At 35.8% G+C, this 27,166-nt stretch overlaps 2 protein-coding genes across 7 annotated transcripts; one reads left to right on the top strand and one right to left on the bottom strand.

Annotated features, from left to right (window-relative positions):
* The first annotated feature begins 442 nt into the window (after positions 1 to 442).
* Positions 443 to 22,758, top strand: LOC117568184 (galactosylgalactosylxylosylprotein 3-beta-glucuronosyltransferase P). Of its 6 annotated transcripts, none has more exons than XM_034248636.2 (9): positions 443 to 647; positions 1,312 to 1,548; positions 13,762 to 13,797; positions 13,857 to 14,362; positions 15,614 to 16,141; positions 19,503 to 19,689; positions 19,769 to 19,926; positions 20,910 to 21,200; positions 21,270 to 22,758. In XM_034248636.2, exons 4-9 carry the CDS (start codon positions 14,171 to 14,173, stop codon positions 21,381 to 21,383), a joined length of 1,470 nt encoding a protein of 489 aa, XP_034104527.1. In that variant the 5' UTR covers positions 443 to 647; positions 1,312 to 1,548; positions 13,762 to 13,797; positions 13,857 to 14,170; the 3' UTR covers positions 21,384 to 22,758. The 6 variants fall into 6 exon arrangements, with proteins under 6 accessions (XP_034104527.1, XP_034104526.1, XP_034104524.1 ...); XM_034248635.2 differs by having other exon boundaries at positions 13,762 to 13,783; positions 13,847 to 14,362; XM_034248633.2 differs by having other exon boundaries at positions 443 to 689; positions 13,762 to 14,362.
* An 867-nt stretch (positions 22,759 to 23,625) lies between these two features.
* Positions 23,626 to 27,119, bottom strand: LOC117571655 (inactive ubiquitin carboxyl-terminal hydrolase MINDY-4B). Its single transcript, XM_034253890.2, has 8 exons — positions 26,984 to 27,119; positions 26,703 to 26,917; positions 26,466 to 26,634; positions 25,885 to 25,950; positions 25,725 to 25,795; positions 25,431 to 25,584; positions 25,294 to 25,365; positions 23,626 to 24,982 (listed from the first exon to the last, which is right to left on the bottom strand). The coding sequence occupies exons 1-8, from the start codon at positions 27,038 to 27,040 to the stop codon at positions 24,461 to 24,463; spliced, it is 1,326 nt and encodes a 441-aa protein (XP_034109781.1). The 5' UTR covers positions 27,041 to 27,119; the 3' UTR covers positions 23,626 to 24,460.
* Positions 27,120 to 27,166: the final 47 nt, after the last annotated feature.

Raw genomic sequence — 27,166 nt, forward strand, 5'->3', positions numbered from 1 at the left:
GTGCAGTGGAGCACGCAACACTTTACTAACAGCAAACAGCTCAACAGCAATTCTCAGAGCTGGCGACTGTTATTAACAGAATAAGTTTCTAACAGTCGCAGTTGCCATGAAAAGCACTCTCATCTGTACAAACAGTAGCTGATTGCTATGACACTCAAGCTGATATTGTATTTCCCAGGCGCTTGCAGCAGTCAGTGAAACTGCAACTGACTGCTATAGAATTGCATTCAACTCTTAACTTCACCACACAAGTAAAAGTCTATTTTAAGACGTAATAATTATCATACAGACGCTATGCCAACATTACTTCAATTGGCAGCGCACCATTAACATAGCTGTTGACTTACAGCTGGCGCGCACTGTAAATGGATATCAAATGCTGGCCGCACAGCAGCGGTTTCTCGTTTCCGTTGCGTCTCATTTCGTTTCGTTTCGTTTGCTTTGCCGTTCAGTCGCAATTGGAATAACAGTACGCGCGGGTGCTGCTGCTATCTCGTTGCCGTTACCGCAGCTGCCTTCGCAGTCGCTTGAAATCTTCTTTACATTTACTACTAGCCTGGCACTTGGCGCGCCTGGACAACGACAACGTAATTTGCGTTTTGGGAGTGCTGCTGGAAAGTGTTGCTGGTGCCTTTAAAAATAGTCGCGTAAGAAAAAGAGCAGCAACTAGCATTCGTTTTAAAGTGCGCGTGGGTGTAATTAATATATTTAAATATGTATATAGTATACGTGTGTAATCGAGTAGACTTGTAAACTGTGGGCAAAGTGTTTAAAATGCCGCATCCTGTGAAAAGTGAAACAAACAAAACAGCAAAAGGGCAAGGCAAAAGTTTTGTTATTGCCACAGCAAGCTTTTGTCGCTCTCGCTCTCTCTCGCTCTTGCTCTCGCTGTCTCCCAGCCTTACGGCTCATTCGATTTTCCTTCTTCCTTTTTCCGCGTGCCGTGTGTACTGTTGTTGTTGTCATTGTTGCTACTGCTGCCACTTTTTCCTGTTTCATTTCCCTACATTTTTTGTGTGTGTTGTTTTACTATTCTATTTACACTTTTCGGCTGTATTTGTATGTATGTATGTTGGCAGTGGCGGTTAACAGTAGGTTGAGGAGCCGTGAGAAGGGGTGTGCTTTTTTGCTCGCACCTGCTGTTTTTGTTGCTGCTGCTGGCTGCTCCTGTTTGCCCTGGAGTTGCTCTGGCAACAACAATAACAATAACAACAACGACAACAGCAAACAGCAACCATAAGCAAGAACAAGCAGAGCTGCCGTTTATTTGATTTCTATTTCCATTTCTCTTTTCTTGTGCAAAAAATACAGAACGTGTTATAAATAAAATAAAATAAAAGTGAAGCAGAAAGTGTAATTATTAGATGAAGAAGAACACAAAAACAACAACAGCAGCTGCCGCAAAACCGGCGAATGATCAACCGAAATAAAATCGAAAGTTTCGCCCTAATGAGCATGGCACAGACGACGGAGGAGGGCATCCAAATTGTCGCCGTTCGTTCGTTTCTCTTCCGCCCAAAACAAACTGGGAGCCATCCACTGCTCTAGGTGAGTACTAATACATACATATGTACGTGTGTCGGTACATGCATGCTTATATGTGTTGGTGTGCTTGTTGGTGTTCGTTTTGGAGCATTCTATTAGCACCGTTCTCAGGCAAACGCCTTGAAATTAGCTAAGCAGCTGCTAATTGGAGCGGCGGGTCGTGAAAAGTGAAGTGCTAAAGCAACATGAAGTGAAGAACAGGGAAGTGGGGAAAGCGAGAGTCAAATTGTTCTAGGGATTTGAGAAACTTTCGTGCTACTTATAGAACTGCCTCTAGCATATGCTTGTGCAAGATGCAATATCTCAAAGGAGATTATTCCATTTACTTCCATTACAGTCTGAAGTCTCCTTAGTAAACTTTCTAATTTTGGCAATAACAATTTGTTTATGTTTTTTATTGGGCAGCAATTAATCATTCTTTATTTAGTTCATTCCAAGTTCTTTTAAGCATTATTTATAGAACTTTGCGATAAAGTTTAAAATTATTTAATTAGAAAGACCTTTGATTATTGGACACACGTTTAAAAAAAATAGAACATATGTATAAATCTTTCAACTGAATCTGCCTAAAAAATAATAAGCATCTGAATGATAATTAAATGGTAATAATATTCAAAATGTAAAACAGCAAGAATATCATAAAATATAATAACATATGTTACAGCTTCATTAAAAAGGAATAGAGAAACTATTATTATACCTAATAAAATACAATAATAATATAAGAAATATTCTATACAGAATCATAATATTTAGAGCTTTTAATTATTATTGTAGTTATTTCCGACTGAATTCACACAGATTGTGAATTTGGTTTGTAAAATGTGTAATCTGCATACTGAGAGTCCTTCCAATCAAATCAGCATATAGGGAGCATATGTAGAAGATTGGAGCTAAGGTAGTAGTGGAGGGTTGCCATAGACCCACATAGAACAGACACACAGGGGGTATTCAAATGCGTGGGTGGAACTGAGCTGCCCCTTGACACATGTGCGTGCGTGCGAAATCTGCGAGCACAAAAATTATGAACAAAAGGTTCTTCGCTTCCTTCCGCGCCTCGGCTTCGCATAGGCGAACGCACACATACGCACGCACGCACACACACATACATCAATTGGGGAGTTGCATGCGAGTAGAAAACATGCGGGAGGCGTTTCGTCGCCCTTAACCCCTCGGGACAGACGCAGTGCGACAGAAACGGCCCTGGCCCCTCGCAAGTCTCGGCAACTGTTAATGGAACTTGTATACGAGACTGTAAATGAGTGTGTATCTGTAGATGTGTGTGAGTGTGACTGCATGTGTGTGGGCCCCGAGGAGTCGAGCAATTTGTGTCACGTTTTAATTTTTCACGCCGCAAAGGGCGCCACGGAAGGGAATGGTAACTAAAATTCACATACTCACACACATAAGTACATATGTTTAAGACCTCCCCTCGCTGTGATTATGACAATTAAGATTGCGCACAACTCTTGTTTCTAGTTTTCTGTTTTTTTTTTTCATTTAAATTTCTGTACTCTTTGTTTTGGTTTTGTTCGGGAAATTTGAAAAGAGTTTATTCTGTAGTTGTTTCATGCTTGTTACATGTTTCCCCGCAATTACGTTTGTGCTTTTTTAGCACAGCTTTAAGTGGCAGATTTTATGATTCCTTTTTATGTGGCATTCGTAAACGTTGTAGAAATGAATGAGAATTGGACATAGTACGATTTAATAAGGATATTTAGGTATCTTTACAATTTATTTTATTAAATATATATATCAATGAAAGTATATTGATTTTCAAAACGTGCATCTTAAATCTATTATTAAATATTCATTAAATATTTCCCATTTCATTCTCTTTTCAAAAAAGTTTAAGGAGTATTGGATTTTTTTTTTGTGTAAGTTATAGACAAGAACTCTAAACATCAGACACATTTTGTTGAAATGACAGAAATCACTTTGGTGGCAAGTTGTTTGCCTGGTTTTGGCCACAAAAGTTGACAAAATATGTCAGAGCAGCATCTGTAAGCCATTTGAAATGCTTTTCACACTGTGTTCACATTGCAAACATGGTCGAAAAACCTTTAGACTGAAGCTGAAGACTACAGCCACAGTCAGAATTCTGTCAGCTGCCAGCTGAAACTGTCCATAAGAGAAACTGCAACAAAACAGACAAAAGCGTCCTCAGGCAACTTGAGTTTGCTTCACTTTGTCAGTTGGAAAAAGTCTGTCTAGCTGAGCTCAAGTGATGTTCAATGAAAAGAAAAGAAAACATTACGAAAATTAGTACAACAAATCTTGGAAAAGAAAAACTACAACACTTGTTTTTCTGAAGAAAGGAAGGAAAGAAGAAAAAATGTAAATCCTTTTTTTAGAAATTCACTTCAAATAACTTCCTTAGCTTTTCACTTGAAAATAATGAGGAAATAATAAGGAATTAATAATTTCCTCAGTTGGAAATGATACCAAGCTTGAAAAGCATCTTGAATTCTTTATTTTATATTTATTAAAATATTTTCAATATCGATTATAGCTTGTTTTTTTAGTTAAACATTTTTTTTGTATATTGTATGTAACTTAATTCATTATTTCACTCATTTATTTTGAAATCAAATATATTTTTATGGTATTTAAATTTTGTTTTATTTTACTGGGATCTAAACAGTCAAGTTGTAAAATTCCCTCAAATGGATACCTAGCATTTTCATGAATTTTAGTTTTGTTTCGATTAAAAGGTATTTTGTGCGTAGTCGGGATAATCGTTGAGGTCGGGATAATGTATATATTTCATCAGAAGAATTTTCCGGCTGGCCGACTCCAAATGGAATGATGTAGCTAGCAGGGTTAGTTGGGCACGCAACTCATTTGATGGACTCTCTCTCTCTCTCTGTCTCTGTCTCTTTGGGGCATCGCATACCATTCCATTACGATTCCTGACTGGCTGTGGCAAGTGACTGGCAGCTGCGTGAGCTGAAGTGAATGGAATGGATTGGGACAGGACATGAACATCAACAAGAGGAGCAACGAGCAGGAAAAGGACTTCACTCAATTTGACAAACATGACACAGAAACCCTCGAAGCTGACTTGCATTTTGCCCTCCTCCCCGCTTCCGCTATCCGCATCCTTAATGGACAGAGATACCCCCAGCTAGACGACGCAACTCGTCTTCGTCCATGTCTAGGTCCTCGTCTTCCTTGTTGTACACTTGTACAAACTTACTCCTCGTCTGCATTCTGCGTTGCCAATTAAATTTTTAAAATGCCATTTCCCAACCTATTTCCAGCGCCTGTGCAAATGAAAAATGCCAACTGCGTGCATGTAAGGACTGCAGGACGAGACAGGACACGACAACAGCAATATTTTCACAAAATAAACCTTAATTGAATTTGTTGACAAGAGTTTGTCTTCCAGACAAGCTACCCAAAAATCTTTCTATGTCCGAAAGCAAATGTGACTTGTTTCAAATGGTAGCGAGATGAAATAAAACAGAGTTCATCTCTCTTTGTATGAACAATATAGTATAAATAGGAGTTAGCTTTCTCTTTTTTAAGGGTAGTTGTTTCATTTTTGTTACAGGATATATTGATATCGAGCACGCTTCAACAACAGAATTATCTTGTTCTCATTATATTCTTTATAATACCGAAATACAACTTCCTTATTATTTTTGTTTATTTATGTAGTTCATATATTATTTGTGGTTTTATATTTGAAAGTAATACAAGATTTTTATATTAAAATTGTCTTTTAAGTTAGTTTTGTTGTACAAAGTTTAAATTGAAATATAGAATTGATATTCAGAATATAGTGAATTTATTAGTCAAATACAAGATCTAGCAATGAAGTGGTTGTGATTTTGTGAATAAAATTTCAATTCTTGAACTAGAAAAGCAGAGTTTAGAAGACTGTCAAGTTAAGAATTGTGTTCAGGAACTTTCGTTTATGCTTTAGATTTCTTGGAAGTCAAATGCAAGACATGAAGTACTTTACAGAGGGTACTTTTGTGTCGAGTAGCGGGATTAAATGCACTGCAACTGTAACTGTTACCTCATGTGCTGTTGTGGCATGTAGCAAGTTATTGCATTTTCCGCTCCTTTGTTTTGCTAGCTTCGTTCGCCTGGCGCTGAATCACTTGACCGGCCCCAAGTGGCAGTGCCCCAATGGCGCATTGAAGCTTTGGAGTGCCCAGCTCGAATGCAGAGTCTCAACTGTCTCTCTCGCCTCTTGGCCGCCTGTCAAGTGGGGTTCTGCTGCCTTCTCGTCGGTCTTGCTCTTTGTTTCCGCCTCTAGTTTTGGTCTTTATTCGACTTGAACTCATTTTGCCTGAGAATTTTTGCCAGCACTGCAATTTCTCACATTGTTGTCTCTGTTTTCTCTCTCTCTTTCCACTTTACCTTTTTCATTTCTTCTTCTGTTTCTGTTTTGGCTTTGCTTTTGGTAATTTAATTGCCAATTTTGAACATTTTTCACTTTCTGCCCACCTATGGACTTAGAGTGCCAAGGGAAAATACAAAAAAAAAAAAAAAAAAATGGAATTTTCTTTGCAATAATTCGAATTGCCAAAAACTTGCTACAAATGTTACTTGGCAGTGTACAAGATAAATGTTGGAGAAGCCCTTGAAAAAAATAAATGCAGTAAGATAAAACATAGTTAAGTTGATTGTGTTTGATTGGGAAATAACTGAAATACAGGTTTTAGTTTGAACGCAATAAAATATTGAGGATCGATAAAAAATACTTTAATAAACATATATTCACTACTGATTCTATCGCTTTGGTAGATCTTCATCATTATAAATTCTGTAATAAGAACCTCGTGAGATCTGAAATTTCACTTGACACATAATACAAGTTGTGACTGATATGGGAAATGGGACTAAATATCCATGGGCGAATCGTTACTTCCGCCACATGCTAAACAAAATATACTTCGTCGATATGGGCGTACATATGTAAATATGAGAATACAATGTCTATAACCCACTATTTATGCTGTTCATGCAGAACATGAACAAAACTGCGGCGCTCGACAACAGAAGCAACAGCAGCAGCGACTCTTTGACAATACAACAAATGAGTCGAAAGCGAAACCCTGGCAGACCACACGATAAATTTATGGTTATCAGAGAGAGAACAATACCCGACTTCGACTACCAATGGGTTAAACGTACTTTCCAAACTACATACTATATATGTATGTATATACGCTGTTCTCTATCTGCATAGTGAAACACTATGTGTATATGTGTGCTATATTTATATGTTATATGTGGGTAAGGTTTTATCACTAAGAACGAAGTCAGCTTAAGGCGGTCGCCTTTTGTGCGTATTCGCCACTGTGGTAGATATGAAACATTCTCGATTGCTATAGTATATAAAACATATTTGTATACAAAATATGAGTATACATATATTTATTTCTATGACAAATTTAGTGACACTTAAATGAAAGAAAATAAATCTTAACTTATCAATAAGCTTAGAAAGTGAAGTGTACCTCAGACAACTGCATGTATGTTGAGGTCATGACAAATTCTTAATATAAGAGACTTTATAGAATTGAAAGAATTTGCTTAGCAACATAGTAAATTATAAATAATATAGAAAAACATTCAAATTTTATATTCCAAACGAAGTCAAACACAATTTCTATGATATTCTGCAAAAAAAAATTAAGTATAAACTAATTTTGATACCTTCAAACACGAGGAATTTTATTTAACGCTTAAATTCGTGTTTCGCATTTCCGGCTTTATACGTTCCTAGAATCTTTAGCTGCAACTTACATAATACATTATTACTCAGGCAATTAACCGGATGAGGCTTCAGAAACTGAGACGCTAAGCTTGTTAAAAGTTTGCATACAAAAGTATTATGGAAATAAGAAATTACTTGCATCTGCCTTCTTACAAAAAATACACGTTTAATAATTAAAAATGATATTACAATAGGATTATTTTTTTAAAGTCTGTTTATTGCCATTGACATGTTTTGCATTAACATAACTTTTTATGTTGTATATTTAAAATGTATCTTAGTCACACTGAAAGTATATCTACAAACTTGTTATCGCTTACACTTTATGTTTTCTAGCTGTGCTCAGCATATCTTCAATTTATTTTAATGCATGTATGTATATTCGGAGTTAATATCTTCAGGTTCCGGGATCTTTCTTATAAAGATTAGCAGATAAGCTGCTCTTGCCGTTTAAGATTAGCCTAGGATGATGTCATGTCCATATCCGAATACATCTTCCTCATCTAATCATTACTTATCGTGCATTTACATTGTATTTAAATGCAAATAATGAATCACTATGTGCAATTTCAATCATTGCCATTTATTTAAAGAGTTAATTTTAATTGTTAGCTGTTCATAAAGTTTCTAAGGTCTTTATCAGAAGAACCGCCTTTACTTGTTGATACTTTTTGAAGAAGAGGCATGACTTATTTGATTAAATTTATAAATAAAGTATCATATAGATAGAACCAGAGATAGCCAATTCACTTGTTGATTTATTGTAAATTTAAAGTCCAACTCGAAATGAATGCAGTTTTTTCCTTACAGAATATCACATCTATTCGGATTAATAGATTATTGCCTTATCATAAAAGGGCGACTTACGTGTTCTATCATCGTAAAAGCGGTAGGCATAGCTTCATTAGTCGACAGATAGACTAAACATCGTTTTTATGGGCATGCAACAGAATTTACGACCAGCTCAATAAAAGTTGGCGCACTTAATTGGTAGTCATCAAATCAAATAGATAAGGCGCCTGGTAAAACTGACTAACTGACGAACAGGTGAATTTCATCTATTTACAAATGACTCAATGTTGGACTATACAAAGAGTGAATGATAAACATTTCCATTACATTGCGAATATAAATATTAAGCTTGCTGTTGTGGTGATTTATTGCAAATTATATATTTTTGTAATCTATAGATTGAAAGAGGCGAGGTCAGCCAGCATATTAACTAATTCCTAACACTTTATGCTAATGGCAATGCATTAAAACTTATTAATAAAACTTTCCTAGAACCCAACCTTAATCAACTGTTGCATTCTCTTCATCGAATGGTGGCGCAACAGTTGCCCCATCTATTTGCTACATTTGAATATCCCGAGCCCATGCGTGCCTGCGATTGATGATGGCTTTCTTAGGTGTCCTTTGTTCTCGACACAATCCTTTCACACCCAAAACGAGCACGTTGGGAAATATATGCTAAATTTCAGCATTTCGTTAGATTTCAATCTACTTCATTTCGATGTCGTCACAATATTAATTAGTCCCACTGTGGCCAACTGACATTCGGCTAATGGGCCTCGGTGGCCCAACGATAAGCCATTATGCCCTGCCTCACTAATTTGTGCTCATCACTTTTATAGACTTTGGCTTACTTTGATTTTGGACATTTAAACATTTAGCTATGGAAATAGTTTCTATCGAATAGCTGTCGAGATATGACAAATTCAATGCCATAAACGATCTATTTTATATTTTTGGTTTCTTATTGATAGCTTAGATATGTTTCTATACTATGTTGGTTAATACGTCAGGGAAAATTACTGAATTGTCTTTATATCTTATCACAGTTCGTATATTATTGACTTAGAATTTACATATCTATCATAGGTTAATTCGTGTGACGCATTGGGAAACTTTGTCCTAACGTTTATATTTATTAAAATTAAATGTTTTAATAAAATCGTGATTAATTTAGAATTGAGAAATATTCTCCCCTGAACTAATTAATGAATTATCTAAGTTTGCTTTTAACTTTTCAGAGTCCCAGCGTCGAGCACACTCTATATTAACTTCCTTTTTTTTTTGCTTTGTTTCGCCTGACATTTTGATTACATTTCGTTACATAAAATACGAGTGCAACTAGCACGTTCCGGAGTTTCTTGTAATGGATGATATATGATATGCTTTTTGATACACTATAACTCACATGGTCACATGAAGACATTTACAAGATGGAATTTCTCGCTGCTAATCCATTAAATTTGAAATATGATTTTTGCCAACGACTTTGGAAACGTGGCTATGAATTTCGTTTACACTTTTCTCTTTTATTTCTTTTTCCGTTCCTATTTCTCTCTTTTTGACAAATGCAAGAAGTTGTGGACTACGAGAGCCTCAGTTTAGAGCTTTGGGATTGGAGCTAAGGCTGAGGCTGAGGCTGAGGCTAAGGTTATGGGCCACAAATCAAGCAAAGAGTTGGCGTCTTCATATATGACTTAGTTTCACTTTTGCTCTTGCAGTTGACTCCTTACTGTGGGAGCACGTGCATCGTTCCCCTGCCACTTCTCCGCTTATCCCTCTCTTCATATACAGTATAGTATATTACGCAATTGTTGATTCCGCCCACATGCGAAACTAACTCTCGGAGCGAGAGAGAAAGAGAGGCATTTTATGTGGACACCATGGCGTCGGGATTATGAGTAAAGTGAATTGAAATAGAACTGCGAAGGCACTCGAAAGGACTATTCAAGTTGTCCTTACAGCAAAATGAATGAGCCGCAGACAGTTTTAAGAGCCACATTCGCTTCTCTCTCTCTCTCTTTTTCTCTACAATTTAGTACTGTACAACAGTGAGTGTGAATAGTATGTTGTCGGAGCCGTAATAAAAGCAAGGGCAAACTCATATTTGAGAAACGCTTTGAGGTCAAGTTGCTGATGCTAAAGATGCCATACGATAAGGAAGTATTATAAACCAACTTAAGACAACTTTAACGAAGAAAATAACTTTTAGTTATTTGCTGAGAAGCAGGAAAACAGAATAATCTATCTACTTCACGATGTCATTCCTTATGAAGTACTTGCCTGTTATTTATCAAAGTTTGATAATTACTGTGAAACATATCTTGGCCGGACATTCATCATCGATCAATCTTTATCTATTTAAGTGAAGTATCCGCTCAAATATATTTAATACAGCAACTACTATTTAAGAATCTGAAACATTATATTTGACTCAGTGGATGCACAATGTTTGCATGATATATTTTCATAAGAAATTTTCGTATCGTCGCGACAACAACATTTCGGAAATAGCGAAATACAAAAAGTGAGAAATTATATAATGAATTTAATAAATTGAAAATGTAACTAAGATCTTTGCGATGGGTGCAAAAAATAATTGTGCTCAAACAAAGGGTTGCCCAATTAGCAGAGTTTTGCTATTTGGTGAGACAAACTCAATGCTTACTAGTACTTCGTATTTTTATCATATGGGTAATTCTCGAGCGAAAAATGACGCATAGGATACTATACAAAAATCGAATAACAGGCGTAACAGAAAGCTGAAGCGGAGATTCTTGTAGAAGTTATATGAGAAATACTTTTGTAAGGGAAACCTGCGTACTTACTACTGGTCTTAGTTGCTTTGGCTGACGATTTGATATATTGTACTTTTCATTGTCTGGTATATTTATCACTTTATGGTATATTTTAAATGTAGTACTATATCAATATACCAACTATAGCCTCGGTATATGTATAGTATTTTTTTAATGTATTTATTGTGTATAATGGGTATGGTATATTATAAAATTAATACCGTATTGTTTTGCTTTCATTAAAAATGGGTAGTGGGTATCTCACAGTCGAGCACACTCTACTGTATCTTTCTTATTTGTTTTCATATAGTATAGTCGTGCACTCAATTACATCTAATTTACAACAAAATATGTGTCGTTTTAATATAATTTCATATATTGTCGTACTTACATACATACATAGAATAAAGAATGTTCACTAAAAATGAATGAAGAAAGCAAACATTTTCCAGTTTAATTTAATTTTCACTTTATCAAAGTACTTTATTTTAATTAAATTTTAAAATAAAGTTTATATTACAACTTCATATTTTCATTAAGTTTAAATGAAATCTCAAAGTTTTTCGCTTAGTTTTAAATGAAATGATTCTATTTTATTTTGCATATATGCTTTGAACTTAGATTCGTGATAAAAAGGATTTGACAGTATAAATAATGTTAGAATCGTTTAGTTTGAAAACAGCCAGGAAGCATTTCCTAACAATTTGAGCTTGGATTCCCAACATTTTGGCAAAGCCTCAAGACTCTTCTTTATGGAAATTGCAATCTTAGTAGTATACTATATAACATTCTGCTCAAGGACATTGCCAGGTCGCCACTTGAAAGCCCCATCCGGTGGTGCTCAAGTGCAGCATTTCGTAGTATCCACTTATTTCTCAGCTATTTCCGCTTTTCTTTCTCGCCAAAAATTGTTTAAACTCTCCCACTTTCCAACCCCCCGTCTAGCTCCAACAATTTCGCTGCAGTTGGCGCCCACTTGGTGGTATTTTCTTATACTCTCGCACATATCTGACACACCCACACATCTGTGTATTGTTGTTTATGCGACTGCCTGTCTGTGTGTGTGTTTCATTTGTATTCTTTTTGCAGAGATTTTTGTGCCTCGTATCGTTGTGCAGAGGGCAGAGGGCAGAGGGCGGCTGGAATTGTCATGTAAATGGGTTAAGTTCTGGCACTAAATTGTTTTTCACAAAGACTTTTGCTTAGAACTCTTGGCTTTATTGTTGCGACATTTTGTTAAATGAATTTTCATTTGCACCATTTTCCGTTTTCAATAAAACGCAATAGAAGAAACGACATTAATTGAAATTTGCAGCTCGGGGTTATAACTAGACCATATTGGATATTGCAAATCTAATTTATTTTGATAATAATTGCGTGCGATGCAAATAAATTCAATTTAGTTGTGTAACAATATTATCTGCAAATCGGCGGCAGAATTTCAATTTCAACTGTTTCAATCTCTGAGATTTACAAAAGAATTTACCAAACTATTTAAAATTTGCAAATTTCCAACTACCAAAACTGAGACTCGTTAGCCTCGCTTTGCCTTCAATTACAACGCAAACCTCCAAGTACCCTTTGACGGTTCACTTAGATACAGTTTTAGATAGGAGAAGAAAGCAAGTCCATATGCAAATTGCGTAGCAAAAGCGGCGCCCAAACTTCGTCAGCAACATGCAAAAAAGCGAGAAGCGAAAACAAAAACAAAAGCGCAAGAAACAATTTTAAATTGGCCATTGAACTTTAATATCAGCAACTGGGCGAAATGCTTTTTAAAATGCTTAAACACGCGAACAAGCAACAGCCACGCCCATCTGCAAAAACTCACAAGAGTATGCGAAAAGGCAACAACAACAGTATTAACGAAGCAAAGAGTTAGACGCTCTCTAAAATACACTAAAATTATATACTATGTATAAATACCAATACAGCAGATCTTGAAAATAAATTATGAATTGTATTTGTGAAGAAACTTGCTTTTAATTAACAAGTACACATTTTGCATAAAGGGAAAACAAATAAAATAAACCTCAGTCTATATTTAGATCAATATACCAAATATAGACTGGATCAATATACCAAATATAGACTGTGGTTTATTTTATTTAGTATATTTTAAGAAAATTACCGCACTATTTTGCTTTTATGCGAAATGTGTACTTGTTAATTATAAATACACACAAAGTTCGTTTAAGTAGCAACAATTTCCGATATTTTAGCTACTCCCTACTTTGTTGTACTACAATATTTAAAGGGTATTCAAACTAAAAACAAGGCACTTCTTCCGCTTGTTGTGGGTATTCTTTCCGCTGCCTCCGTTAGCTCCTTGTTTAATGCTATAATTTCTAATGGCCAAGTTAACAAGAGCCTTACACAAATGGCCAAGGGAAAATGCAATCAAAGCGTTTAAGAGCTTTACAGCTTTAAGTGCAAGCAATTAAAATTAACTTTAATGCTCGAAAAATGCGCTAATGATAAAAGAGTTTTAAATGCGATCGTTACCACAACTTCAATTAAGCAAAATGACTATCTTATCATATGTAATATGCAATCTGTTATCGTTATCACTTACGGTTTTTGCAATGATGACATAATTATCAAAGACAGCGACGTTTGATAAAATGATTTCTAAAGACCCAATTCAAATTACAAATTCATTTAAATGCAATCAGCAATTGACTTAAAAACATGTAGATAAACAAATATTTGTGTACATTTAATTTAATATGTGGGCGTCTGCAAAGTTTATTCTTTATCTATCAACTGTTTGCTATTCAATGATGAAGCTCTTTTTAATTCAATTCTATTTTTTTGGCAGCAATCAATCAAATTACGTCTTTTTCACCAAAATTAAATTTATTTTTCAATATTTTTCTTTACTTGCAGGTTTTGATGTCTTTGAAGACAAGTATGTGAAGACTTGTAAGTAAAATGTTTGTGGAAGTATTTTGAAAATTCAATATTATCATAGCATTGCGTAGCCGGCACGTAGTCCCGCCCAGAAAAGCCGCCCACAGCGTGTAACAATCAGATGAGCAAGAGAGAGCAACGAAAGTCATTAAAAACTAAATGAAATGAAAATATTGCATGCAATGCAAATGAAACTTTAAAATATAATAATAAATAAACTAAAACTGAAACTGAAAAACTTGCAATCAAAACCAAACGGATGAAATCAAAATACCAAAGAAGAGTTACAAGACCAACGCGTAAAAAACAAAAACCAAAACCAAAAAATACATAAAAAGCAACAACAAAAAAACAGCAACAGCAATAACAACAGCAATAAGTATAAATGTTGCTGCCACAGGCCAAAGAAGTGAAACTGAATGGAAGCGGTGTCAGCAGCAACAACAACAACAAAATGGCACTGGGCAAATCCATTAAAATGTACCTGACCATATTCGTAGCCACAACCTGTGTCTACATGGTGCTCTATCAATATCACATGTCCCGACAGCCACTCGCCACCAACGAGGTCATTAAGGTGAGTGCAACAACTGTTAAGTACTTCCCTTCCACTCGCTCATACTTACGATAGATACGATAGATAATGAACTCTACTTCTAGATAGTTACTCTGTTAGCACGGTTAGTTGTATGTCTGCATAGATAGATAGCACCTTCTATTGATAAGACGATCGCGTATGTTAGCTTGCACAAATTGATTACCTTTAGTTACTTGCTTGACCTTGACAGCCCCCCATCAAGTTCAAGTTGCAAAACACTCACTCGACTCATTCATAAATTTGTCATATTATTACATATGATACCGTATAATATTTGCATTTTTTATAGTGTATCACGACCAGCAATAGCATAGATAAACTACTTTAAAGTTCGTTGACACTTCATAGTCAAGTTATTTATTTATTACTATAATAATATCAGGTGAAACTTGTATTTTAAGAGAAAATTTAAAGTATTTAATGTATCAGTCATTTCGCTTACAAATAGTTTTTCATTGCAACTTCTCTGAAGTATCACAGTAATTTAAACTTAATTTTTATAAAAATAAAACCATTTTGTATTGTTCTTCGATTCCTTTTTTTAACTTTTCTAAGCATAGATCGTTGAGTTTTCCACTCCAAAGTGAAATGTCTTCCACAAGATGTACAATAAAGCAATACAGCTAAATTTGATAAATTCTGTAAAAATTTTACAATACCATTTTCGCGTTTCAATTGATAAATTTCTTGCTTAGTATTTGATAAAAATTTGAACTTTAAAGCTTAATCAAATTGAAGCCAATTAGAGGATTGCTTATAGAAATTTTGTCAATTGGTCATGTTAAACTTTTTCAAATTACTTAGAGCGAAATAACTTATTTTAGATAACTTAAGTGACTCCAAAAAAGTCTGTTTTCACAGTAAGAAAATTCGAAAATGCGAAACTCACATGCAGTCAAATGTCTTCGTCTCTAACTAAAAGCGATTCCATATTTAATATAACATGTTTAGCCGCTTTCTTCTCATCTTAATCTTTGATTAATAAATGTTTCTAGGATATATAGTCTATGAAAAGTGTTTCATGTGTAAGGAAATTAAGTATTAACTCTCAAATAGCATTTAGATAGTATGTGTCTCTGTGTAATTAAACATTTTGCATCAAGTCTCATATTGTAATTTGTCTTTTGTTCTTGTTCTTGCTCTATTCCTTTCTAACTGTTGGGGCCCATTGCATCCACGACAACAACAACTACAACAACAATACATGATAAACATGATTAAATGATATAGCATACCGATAAATCATCATCATCACCCTTGTCTTCGTCATTTATCGCCTCATATTTGTGGTCACCCGCGGCCAACGTCAACACAACCGCAATGGGGCAGGGACAAGGGGAGGGGCAGAGACAGAGGCAGAGGCAGAGGCAGGGGCAGGGGCCAATCCAATTACATGCGCCAAATGCAACAGACATTGCCACCTCCACGTCTGCCTCGATGGCTGCATCTGCCATGTCCTTCTTATCGACGGTTTCATTGCCTTTGACATTGTCATCGTCATCGTCATCATCATCATCATCATCAGATGCCAAGTCCATTATCACAAGAACTACAACAACAAGAACAGCGCCTGCTCTGACATCAACAACAACGACAGCAGCAACAACAACAACATCAACAACAAGAACAACTACAACTACAACAAGAACTACTCAAAAACGATTAGTGACAAGCGGCCACGCCCAAAATGCAATGGGAAAAGCCGACGGGGGCGTCGCTCATAAAACTCGCTCAACATTTATTGCCGTTTCCAAACCCGTAAATATTCTTTTAACTAATCTACAACTAAATGCACACACTTAACACACACACAAACACACACGAATAAATACCTAACTAACTAACTAATTAACGAACTTAATTAATTACGTAATTCACTTAATGTCGCATTTCGCTTTTGCTGCACTGTCTGCTCGTTCAAATAGTTCTATATGTATATTCTGTTATCTGCATTTTGCTTTGCCTTGTTCCACATAATTTGCACAAATAAGTATTATTTTTCTCCACTTATATTAATGAGTATCTATGTCTAGTTATACATATTATTGTTGTAGTTTTATGTACAATTTTTCTGTTGCAATTTCCTGTAATTCTCCTCCTCGCGCCATTTCACTTTATTGCTTTGTTTACGTTCTTTCTCCCATTTTCGAATTCTCCTAATTGGTTTTTTAAGTTTCCAGTTTGCTTCACTGCAAGTCACAAGTGCGTTGTAATACCATTGAGGGGGGTGTGGTGGAAGTGTTTGAGGTTGTAGCAACCTCAGTTACGCGCTACTTTTTGAGATACGTTCTACAATTGTAAATAATGAAGATGAATTTCAAGTTTCTACCAATCTTATGAAAGAAGTCACGAGGCAAGGAAAGGGGGAAGAAAAAAGTCAAAAGAGTACAGAAATTCAAGACAGTAGCGAAAGCTATTAAGGTACAGAAAATATAATACTAGTAAACAGATATCGTAGTTTGAGAATTCTAAATATTCAAAAAGTATGGATACCACAATATTTTAAATAAGAACTTCTGTCAAAAAGAATATTGAGTTTTCTATATTAGAATTTTAATTATCAAATAGATATTGGAATTTTTATGTTGTAATTTCAATATTAGTAATGAAATCTCTTAAGATAAGAAAACTACTAAGATGAAAAAAAGCTACAAGTTTGAGAATTCTAAAATTCAAATATTCAAAGGTTAAAGATATTACGAGAATTTCATAAACTGTATTTCAATATTGAATGTAAAAAGAATATGAAGAGTTATTACTATATTCAAAATTTTAATTTTTTATATGAAATTCTTATATTGTAATTTTAAAGTAATTAATTAGTACTGTTTTCAGTTACAACAATTGGGAATTGGGGGCTTAAGAAATTTATATGGTATAGCAGTTGCATTACACATTTCTTTAATTCTTAGAACAGAGCTGAAAAGTACGCAATTAGATTAACTTGAATTACACAATGACTCAGAATAGATACTGAGAAGTGTGAGTAGCTATTTTTATGGCACTTACACGGGCGCGTCTGTGATGCGATTATCAGACACTATCGGGACACCTGTAATAACCCCGACGTATGATTGATGATATGGCTTTATAGAGGGGGAAAAAACCGTCGATTATTGGGGCAAAAGAATGCCAAAGTACTTGGTATTATCTATAGAAATCCATCTAGTAATTTGTTATGCCTGCCATGCAATTATGGCCATATAACTGACGTGACAAACGTGAATACACATTTGGTTGGCCAACGAGGCGTTACCAATGCAATCGAATTGCTTTATTTGTTTGACCAAGTTTCGCAGATGCAAACGCCAAACAAATTAGTTGCGATATTTGACTTTTCTGGGTTAATCAGTTGCAGTGCACAGCTCGTATATCAAATGACATGCCCTTTAACTACTCCCAACTGGGGACCACAATGTGTGTGCGCCCCTTGGCCCCTCTTTGGCTTCTCCATCTCCAATTATAAATCATATGCAAACAAAAAGATTTTCTATTTGCAATTTGCATGAGCCTAATTTGAAAATTGCTCATTGCGCATTGAAACCTATAAACCGAAACCGCACACAACAAACTAAACGCCATTGAATAGCACCAAATTGGGAGGTTGTGTCCCAGTTGCATTTAGGGGCGGGGTTCGTTGTGCCGTAGACACAGTTATTCGGACAATATTACGAGTAGTACTAGATCTCACTTTGGATGATCCAGATTCGCTAAGTGCAAGCCAATTGAAAAAGATTCTCGACTCGTAGCGTCGTATTGTAAATATTCTCTGAGCTAGCTTAGTTAGTGGCACAGACTATTAAGTAAATGTGGATGCACTGCAGTCAATGTCAAAGGCTGTTTCCATGGAGGGTGCATTATATTTATAGCAATTTAGATCTAGAATTGAGAAGTAGTGTCAAATAGACTTGCTTCTATGTATTATTTGTAGTATATTTCCTAATACAAATATGTTTCAAATTATATCAATATGAGATAATAGCACTATATTGCAATAAATATACCTCAATAATATTAATATTAGGAAATAATAAAAGGAACAGAAAGGAAAAGCAAAAAACATAAAGAAAGTGTTGAGAAATACTTAAAATTAGAATCACAATTCACATAATAACATAATATTTTTCCATTTGTGGTATTTGATGAATAAAAAGCAAAAATCTCCAATAGATAGCACCAAAAAATTATTATATTTAACGTTAACCATATACATATATTATAAATTTAGCAAGCATATTATTATTTTTCAAGATAATAGCAGGATGTAAACGGCGACCTATAAAACCGTTATAAATATTGTAAATTAAAGAGGTTATATATTGGGTAAATGTAATGTTTGCAGGACATGAATTTGGTCAGTTGCGAGCGATGTGCCAGTTTTTTAGCGTTTATTAATTTGCATGTCAGTGCAGCGTTAAGATACCCTGCAAATTGAAGCAATAGGTAATATTGAAAGTCGATTTAGAATATATCTTCAAATTATAGTACATATGTATTTATTATTATGTTTATCTATTTTATGATTTTAAAATATTTTATTTTGATATAACTATATTATTACTTTAATAAGTATTCTCTTTGTGAGATAACTTCTAGTCGTTGTTTGATTGTTGTGATTAGAGTTTCGTTTTGGCTCAGTGCACTTTATTTATTTGAATGTCTTTGTTTGTTTTGCAAATAAAAAAGCAAAGCAAAGAAGAATAAAATAAATTTGAATGCATTTATGTGTGTCAACAATGAACAATTTGCAGCAACAGCAAATTCACGCCAAGTATGTATGTGCGTGTGTGTGTGTATGAGTGTGTATGTGTGTGTACTAGTTGAGTGGCCTGCTTAAAGTGTAGCCCGAGTAACCCAACTGAACGGAGACACGCAGCTAAACCCGGTCAACTAGTCAACTAGTGGATTAATTTGCATAATTGCTCATAAAACGAAGCACACGCCGCGCGTTACGCATGTAAACACACACACTCACACAGACACATTCGCACATCCACACCCACACACACATACACACACACACACACACCTATAGCATAGATAATAATAGAGTATGGACGTCTAGTTAATATAATATCCTATCCGTCTCTGCATCCTCTTGACCCCGTCCGCCATTCAGCCGCCATTGTACATCATCACGCCCACTTATCGACGACCCGAGCAACTGGCGGAGCTGACACGACTCGGCTACACGCTGAAGCATGTGCTCAACCTGCTCTGGCTGGTGATTGAGGATGCCAACAGGACGAACCCATTGGTGGCGCACACCCTGGATCGCATTGGCGTGCCCTACGAGTACCTAGTGGGTGAGTATCGTCACTCTTAACCCCCTTTGCTTTATGGAGTACCTCTCTCATACCTCGCTACATTCGCTCGCCTCTGCAGCGCCCATGCCCGAGCAGTACAAACTGACGAAGCGTGCCAAGCCCCGTGGTGTCTCGAATCGGAATCGAGGACTCGATTATCTGCGAGCCAATGCCACTGAGGGTGTACTCTACTTTGCCGACGACGATAACACCTATGACATTAACATATTCGAGCAGGTGAGTAACGCCGCAGCAGTGGTACTTGTGCACGTAGAGAAAAATCATGTTGTTTTCATTTGCAAAGGCTTAAAATGAAAGAATAATTAAGGATTCATTTATACCCGCTCTCAAGCTTGTTTCAAATTTTTGCAACGCCCTGCTCCGCTCTGTAAATCAATAAAAATCGAATAGCAAGCATAACAAACAATAATAAATATAGTCTTTAAGATTCCATGAAAATTTGGTTGCGATCAGATAAAAGTTTCAGAAGTTATTAATGAAATACAATTGTATGGGCAACATCGCCTTTAACATATACTACGGGTATTAGTTGCTGTGACTGACAATTTGGTATATTTACGCATTTTGAATAAAACCAAAATAATATGGTATTCATTTTAAAATATACCAAATTAATATACCATAAAATACTAAAAATACACCAAAGTTTATTATATATATATAAATATACATAAAATAAACTTTGGTGTATTTTTAGTATTTTATGGTATATTAATTTGGTATATTTTAAAATGAATACCATATTATTTTGGTTTTATTCAAAATGCGTAGCGGGTATTTTACATTCGAGCATACTCAACATATTTTCTTTCTTGTTTTATATGAATTTGAGTTTTCTGGAATTCAAAAAACTTTACTTTTGTATTGTACTAATAATTTGCTTTATATTTATCAAATTTCTCTTAAAATCGTTTTACTTAGCGGCTAATTTATAATTAATTCTTAATGACAGTTAGCGACATTCTTAAGTATAACTGTCCTATAAGTATTACTGTCCATTTTAAGACCGTTAAGTGAGATTTAACAACTTTAATTGAAGTTGACATTTGTCAAACAATATTTCATGCAGCAAACAAGATTTCTTAACACAAAATCCCAAGTATATTAAATTCTTAAAGTACACTTTTTCCGTGGTCTTTTGAATCTCATTTATTAACCCTATCTAATCATAATAAAATACTTTTATTCCCACTTGACAGATGCGCTATACAAAAAAGGTGTCCATGTGGCCGGTTGGTCTAGTCACCAAGACTGGCGTCAGCAGTCCCATCATACGTGAGGGCAAGTTGGAGGGCTACTACGATGGCTGGATCGGTGGTCGCAAGTATCCCGTCGATATGGCAGGCTTCGCTGTGAGCGTCAAGTTTCTGCACGAGCGACCGCAAGCGAAGATGCCTTTCAAACCGGGCTATGAAGAGGATGGTTTTTTGCGCAGCCTGGCTCCTTTGGACAATGCCGAAATTGAGCTGCTTGCTGATGAGTGCAGAGAGGTGAGAACTTGTCCCACGTTAAACCCTCGAAAGTATGCCACTAAAATGTAATTTTTATCGCTTCATTAGATACTCACTTGGCACACGCAGACTAAAAAGAATTCTCCCGCATTGCCGCTGAATATGACGCGATATGGACATACGAATTTGGCGTTTATTGAGAAGCTGCTGGTGCGGCCATAAGTCGTACAATGAAGAGGGCTGCTGGTTTTGGTCCAAACTCTATAGTTAGGTATTAGTTAGGTATTAACGATGAATGGTAACGATTACCATTACAAAATGCAATCGTGTATGGCAGGCGAGTGAGCTCACAAAGTGTCCGTGACTTTAACCAAGTTGTACAGGTACAATTCGGAGTTGAAGTCGTTTCAATGTACCGACTATCATTAGTGTTGCACAACGTAATCACCGTTACAGTTAGTTGCAATTAGTTAGGCTCTAAGCGCACACGTTTATACGACATTCGAGTATTAATTTACTATATATTTGTAATTACTAATCACGAATCACAAGATGAGCACTGTTTGACCCCAGGCCGGCATCATCACCATCATCATTATGATTATCATTAATTAGCATTAGCATCAGTCATCATATCATCATCATTGACAGTCGCACAGTGTATACCTTTAAGTATTGTACATTACAAATATGATATTGTCCTGAATATGCATATATTCACATCTACATTTATATACATATATTTTGTACATATTTGCAATAAATTTAAACTAAGCCAAGACTTAATTTAAGACGGTTAATTTTTGACGAAGACAAGAAGTATTTAAGTGCATTACTTTATGAAAGACAACAGCCTAATGCCTAATTGTAATTGTAATTCTAATTTAATTTAGCATCTAAGTTGAAATGATAATTCAGTTATGTGCTGTCGAATTCACGCATAAACCACTCAAAACAATACACAACTATGGTTTCTGTTCCTAAAATCTAAGTTGGTTTCATTTTCAAATCAATCTTATTTGCACATTTTAAATAACTTCAATGTTAATCATATATTATTTGTTTGTTCTATAATAGTTCTCAATTTGAGTTGTGAAGTTTCTCAGTTGTATTGCAATTGTAAAGATGTCAATAGTTCAAGGCCGAGGCAGACAAACATTCGAGTATTGGGTGGGCGTGTCTAAAGTTGAGCAACTATAAGTATTTATTTATACTGCGAGTGCTACGAAGAAGCCATCGGAAATGCAAACAAACAGCAGCTAAAATGTGGGCCGCAACCATTTCAATAATGCATGTTGGCACACTTGTCTATCAAGGCGTTACTTCAGACCCTCAGCGGACCTACAGACGGACAAACAGACTGACTGTCAGACAGACAGACTGAAGGGTGGACAGACAGCGGGACAGATAAAGCAGAGGCCAATGATTTAGTCACATGGGCTGGGCTGGGCCCTCGTGGGACTCGAATCGCGTGCCAACTGATAGCGATGGTAATGGGTAATGGCAATTGAAAGGGGGAAAATAACAAAAATAAAAAACAAAAACAATGACAAAAAACATAAAAATAAAGAAAAACAGTTTGAGAAATTACCGAAAAGCCAACAACATATTTGAGATAATGGTCTTACTGATGGAATTCAATTATACAAAGTGGTAAAAAGAAACGAATCGTAATTCCAGACTATCTATATTTGTTTCAATCCAATCGAAGTTCTTTCGGAAACAAATTTATTGTAAATAATATTATATAAAGCAGATATGCGGATAAACCAAACTGGTATTAATGAATATTTCTACAATTTATACATAATTAAATATCAAATATGTATTTATGTATGGGTATTAATAATGTTAGTTAGGCATTTACTAAATCTTTAAATATTACAAATAATAATAATAATAATATACTAACCAATCTCAAGGGTACATCTTTCGTGAATAATATCAAATATTCTTATAAATTCTATAAAGTCAAATATTACAATGATATTCGCAATTTAAAATATTTCAATATCAAGAAACAATTACAAAACCAATCTACCGTAACGACTAAACTATTCTCTTATTCAAAGAAATATCACAAAAAAAAGAATTCAACGCAAACTAAATAAAAGAAAACTCTCTTTAAAAACTGGCTAAAACAAGGAACTTCAATCATTTTTGTGCAATGAAACCACAACAAAAAACCAACCAACCAAAAAAAAAAAAAAAAAAACACAAATAACTTTAATAAATATCATACAAATTTATTAATAAATATTTTTTTAAATAATTTGCATTTGTTATTTATTGGGTGGCGTTTTAACTAAATTTAAATATAGTAATTTCTGGTGAAATTATTAAAATCCTTTTTCTAGAAAATATCAATCCATCGTCCCGATATTAAAGAATTGATCGTGTTTTTTCATAATTATCTTGAACATTTATTTCTAAATACATCTTATTAATTTTTGTATTTTATGCGAATGTAATTGTAAGTGCCGTGGATAGTTTAGTATTGTAATTTGATCGTCTAGTGGCTCCAGGCGGCAACCTCAACTGGTTGAGTTCCTGTAGTCGCTCTTGATGGATTGAGAGAGGCCTCGGTAACATAATTTCCGCAATATTTTACGTGTATTTACCATCGCTGTTTTGGAATTTACAAATTCGTGTATCTTTTTAAAATACCATTTGAAAATTATTTGACATTTCTTCAGAACAGAGCTCAGAGACAGCCATTATTAGAAGTCAACTAAGTGAATAATTAGAAAATGTGTGCAGGGTTTTTTGATTTTTTTTTTTAGTTTTGTAACTATAAAGCATACAATTAATGGCACTAGACTATAGTAATTAAAACTAGTTAAGGAATCTACCATCCGTTAAAGGGAGTTATACTTCTATGTATTGTTCTTTAGAGCTCTATCACAACTAGTAAGTGAATAATAAAAAACTACATAACAAATGAAAATAGTAATTATTTTGGTAAGGGGAACTTACGGGAATTGTATTATAAAAAGGATTATTAGACTAACAAATGGTGCTAGGACAACTATGGAACTGTAGGAGTAGACAACTTACTTGGCTGCAAATGGTGTAGGGTATTGGTCATTCGCCAAGAAAGTCGATTTATATCATAGATTAAGAGACAACATAACAAGCTGACATGCTGACAATGCAAATTGCGAGAAAAGGGGAGAAGGAAATTGTTTAATGGGAACTAGACTAGAGGCCGGGGGAAGAAAGTTAGCTAACTTCTTTAGAGGGGGGAAAGTAGAGTTTTGCATTTTCGTTTATGATGGGGGAGGAGCTGGTCTCTCGTACTACTGTGTGGTACTAAAAAGATAACTCAACATCGATGGCTGCACGTGAAAGCTTATAGTTGCCTCTTCCCACTTGGTATGAATCAAACGCTGCAATGGCGTGTTGAGCGTTGACTCCTCCTTGGCGACCACATCGTTGCCAGCGCTAGCACCACTAGCACCACCACCGCCGCTAGTGCCAGCGACACCAACAACGCCGGCAGCAGCACCACCAACCGGCGAGACAGGCTCATCCTTGCCCGGCTTGCCCGACAATGAGGTGCTCTCCGGTGTAATTGGCTGCCGCTCCAACATGACCAATGCCTGCTCATTGTACGTCCGATTATCGATGGTCATCAGTATCTGATGGCCCGAACAGCTGTAATAGTTCACATCAAAGCGCGACTCGGCATGATAGTTGCGCAACAGATCCGGGTTTCGATTAAAGATCACACCATAATGACCCGTGCAGCTAGTTATCCAAATGGGATAGTTGGGTGTCTTCAGACGCGAACCCGGTTGCCGCGATTGATTGACAGCAGCCTAGAAGTAGGATAAAAACAAATAAGAAGAGAATAAATTTATCAGCTGAAATTAAACTGTTAAGAGTCAACTAATTCATTATAAGTTAACCTTTTCTTGAAAAATTAATCAAAGTTAATCTTAAACTGTGATAGATCCTCAAGTGTACTTTTTCTAATTAATGTTTTTTCTCTCTAAGGTTCAAGTGTTCAAGGAGACGAACAGTCGGAAAGTTAAAGTCGAAGATGTGTTTTATTGTCTTTACACTCCGATTCACTTTACGGTATGAAGGATGTAAGGGAATGGAATTCAAAATCAATAATACTACTCACACTGGCGGACTCAATATCCCAGAGTAGTAAACCGATCATACAACGTTTTAGTACCCCGTACTGCGGCACAGCCTGCAATGGAAAAGAATGGCAAATTAAGATCAAAGATCAACTCAATGGTTCTTGCAATAAATCACATAGCTATTTTCATCGCCCACATTAATGACGCCGTTGTGTATATAGGGCGTGGCACGTCCGGTCAACAGCAGCGTGACAATCATCAGGGATCCCTCTTCGTGGTTGCTCATCGTCAAAGGCGAACCCTTCGTCGAATCCAAATCCGTGCGCACTCTGCATCGAGTTGTAAAAAAGGTTTACAAAGATTATGAAATCAATTAGCCCAAATACTTTAAAGACTGTTTTAGCTATATCTAGACTATCTAACGTGTTTGCCGAATTTTAAATCGCACTCTCTACAGCTGAAATCTTACTTTCCCATCGAACGTGTGAGGACGGCGCTATAGAGAAACAGCAAAGTGCCCGGGGTCTCCTCTTCTGTAAACTTTTGGAAGTGAATTAGATAAATTTTGTACATAAAGAACATTCATAGAGCTACAGAAGTGAGTACAATTCTGTAACTTCAATTCTTACGTATTTGAAATTGCGCTTCATAAAGTGCTCCAGTTCGTCGTTGGGGGAGAGAGTAAAGGTATAGAGCTATAGGCAAAAAAAAAATTAATTGATTTATTGAACAGAAACAAAGGAAAAAATTTGTTACACGACACTAGTATTGAATTTGAAATACAGATTAGAAATATTTGTAGCTTCTAATATTTCAAAAAGTTTATTAGGTACAATAAATTTCAACTGAAGTGAAGAATTTTTCTATTAAAAATTCTTTTTGAAGCAGATAAAAATACAAGAATTTTGTGAATCAGCAAGTTAAGAGAAGAGAAGCTTCGGAATTTTCAACACATTCTAATTTTTTAAAAACAGAAAATTAAATTTATTGTTAAGACTATAAAAAGTAAGTGGCATAGATAAATACTTGTTGTGTAAGCTAACAAGTTAAACAATGCGGTAAATCTTAAAAAATTTATTAAAAAATTGTTTAAGTTGTAGAAATTTTACTCTGATTTGAAATGAAATACATATAAAGATATTGAATTTTTTGCTACAAAAAGTAATAAGCAAAATCAATAAGTAACGAGTTATGCAATCGCTGGGCTTACCTTCTCGGTGACCGTGTCATGAAAGTAGCTGGCACTGTGATCTACAAACACCTCATCCTCGGAGGGCAGCACCATGGTGACCTTGCCCTTGTCCGAGATGGTGCGCAGTATTTCGATTAGGGCGTGAAAGAGTGCATCCCTCTGCATATCAGCAGTGGCCAGCAGAGGACTGAAAGAAAGCACACACTCAATCACATCTTAAATTTCTCTGGGGATTCCCTTAAGCGTTCAACGCACTCAGTGCAATTGTTGCGAGTACTCTTGCGGGAAAAGAGCAAATACTTTACGATGAAGCCCTGCACCACGGAGAGCAGACCGCGTGTGGCATTCCTCGGACATCGAAGTCCATAGGCCAACTCCTCCTTGGGTGGAGCACCAAAGACGAAGGCCGTCTGCAGCCACTCGGCACGCATTGGGATCGCCGCTGTGCCAAAGACGAGTTTGCGCAGCTCCTACAAAAGCAACAACAACAAGGATTCCAGTACGAATTTTATTCCCGATTTTGGAGGATCGTTTACCGTTGCCAGTTCGCTGGTAATGGGCGTGCCGCCCTGCAAAATGAACTCCTTATTCATGGCTAATTGGTATCGGTGATATTCGGAGACTTTTTCCGCTCGGATAATTTGCAATTTCCGCTCGAGACCTTTGCTACGTTCCGCGACTTGTCTGCAAATGCTTACTCCAGCTGCCTGCAGAGCTAC

Source organism: Drosophila albomicans, chromosome 3, assembly GCF_009650485.2.
Source record: "Drosophila albomicans strain 15112-1751.03 chromosome 3, ASM965048v2, whole genome shotgun sequence".
NCBI classification, from domain to species: domain Eukaryota; kingdom Metazoa; phylum Arthropoda; class Insecta; order Diptera; family Drosophilidae; genus Drosophila; species Drosophila albomicans.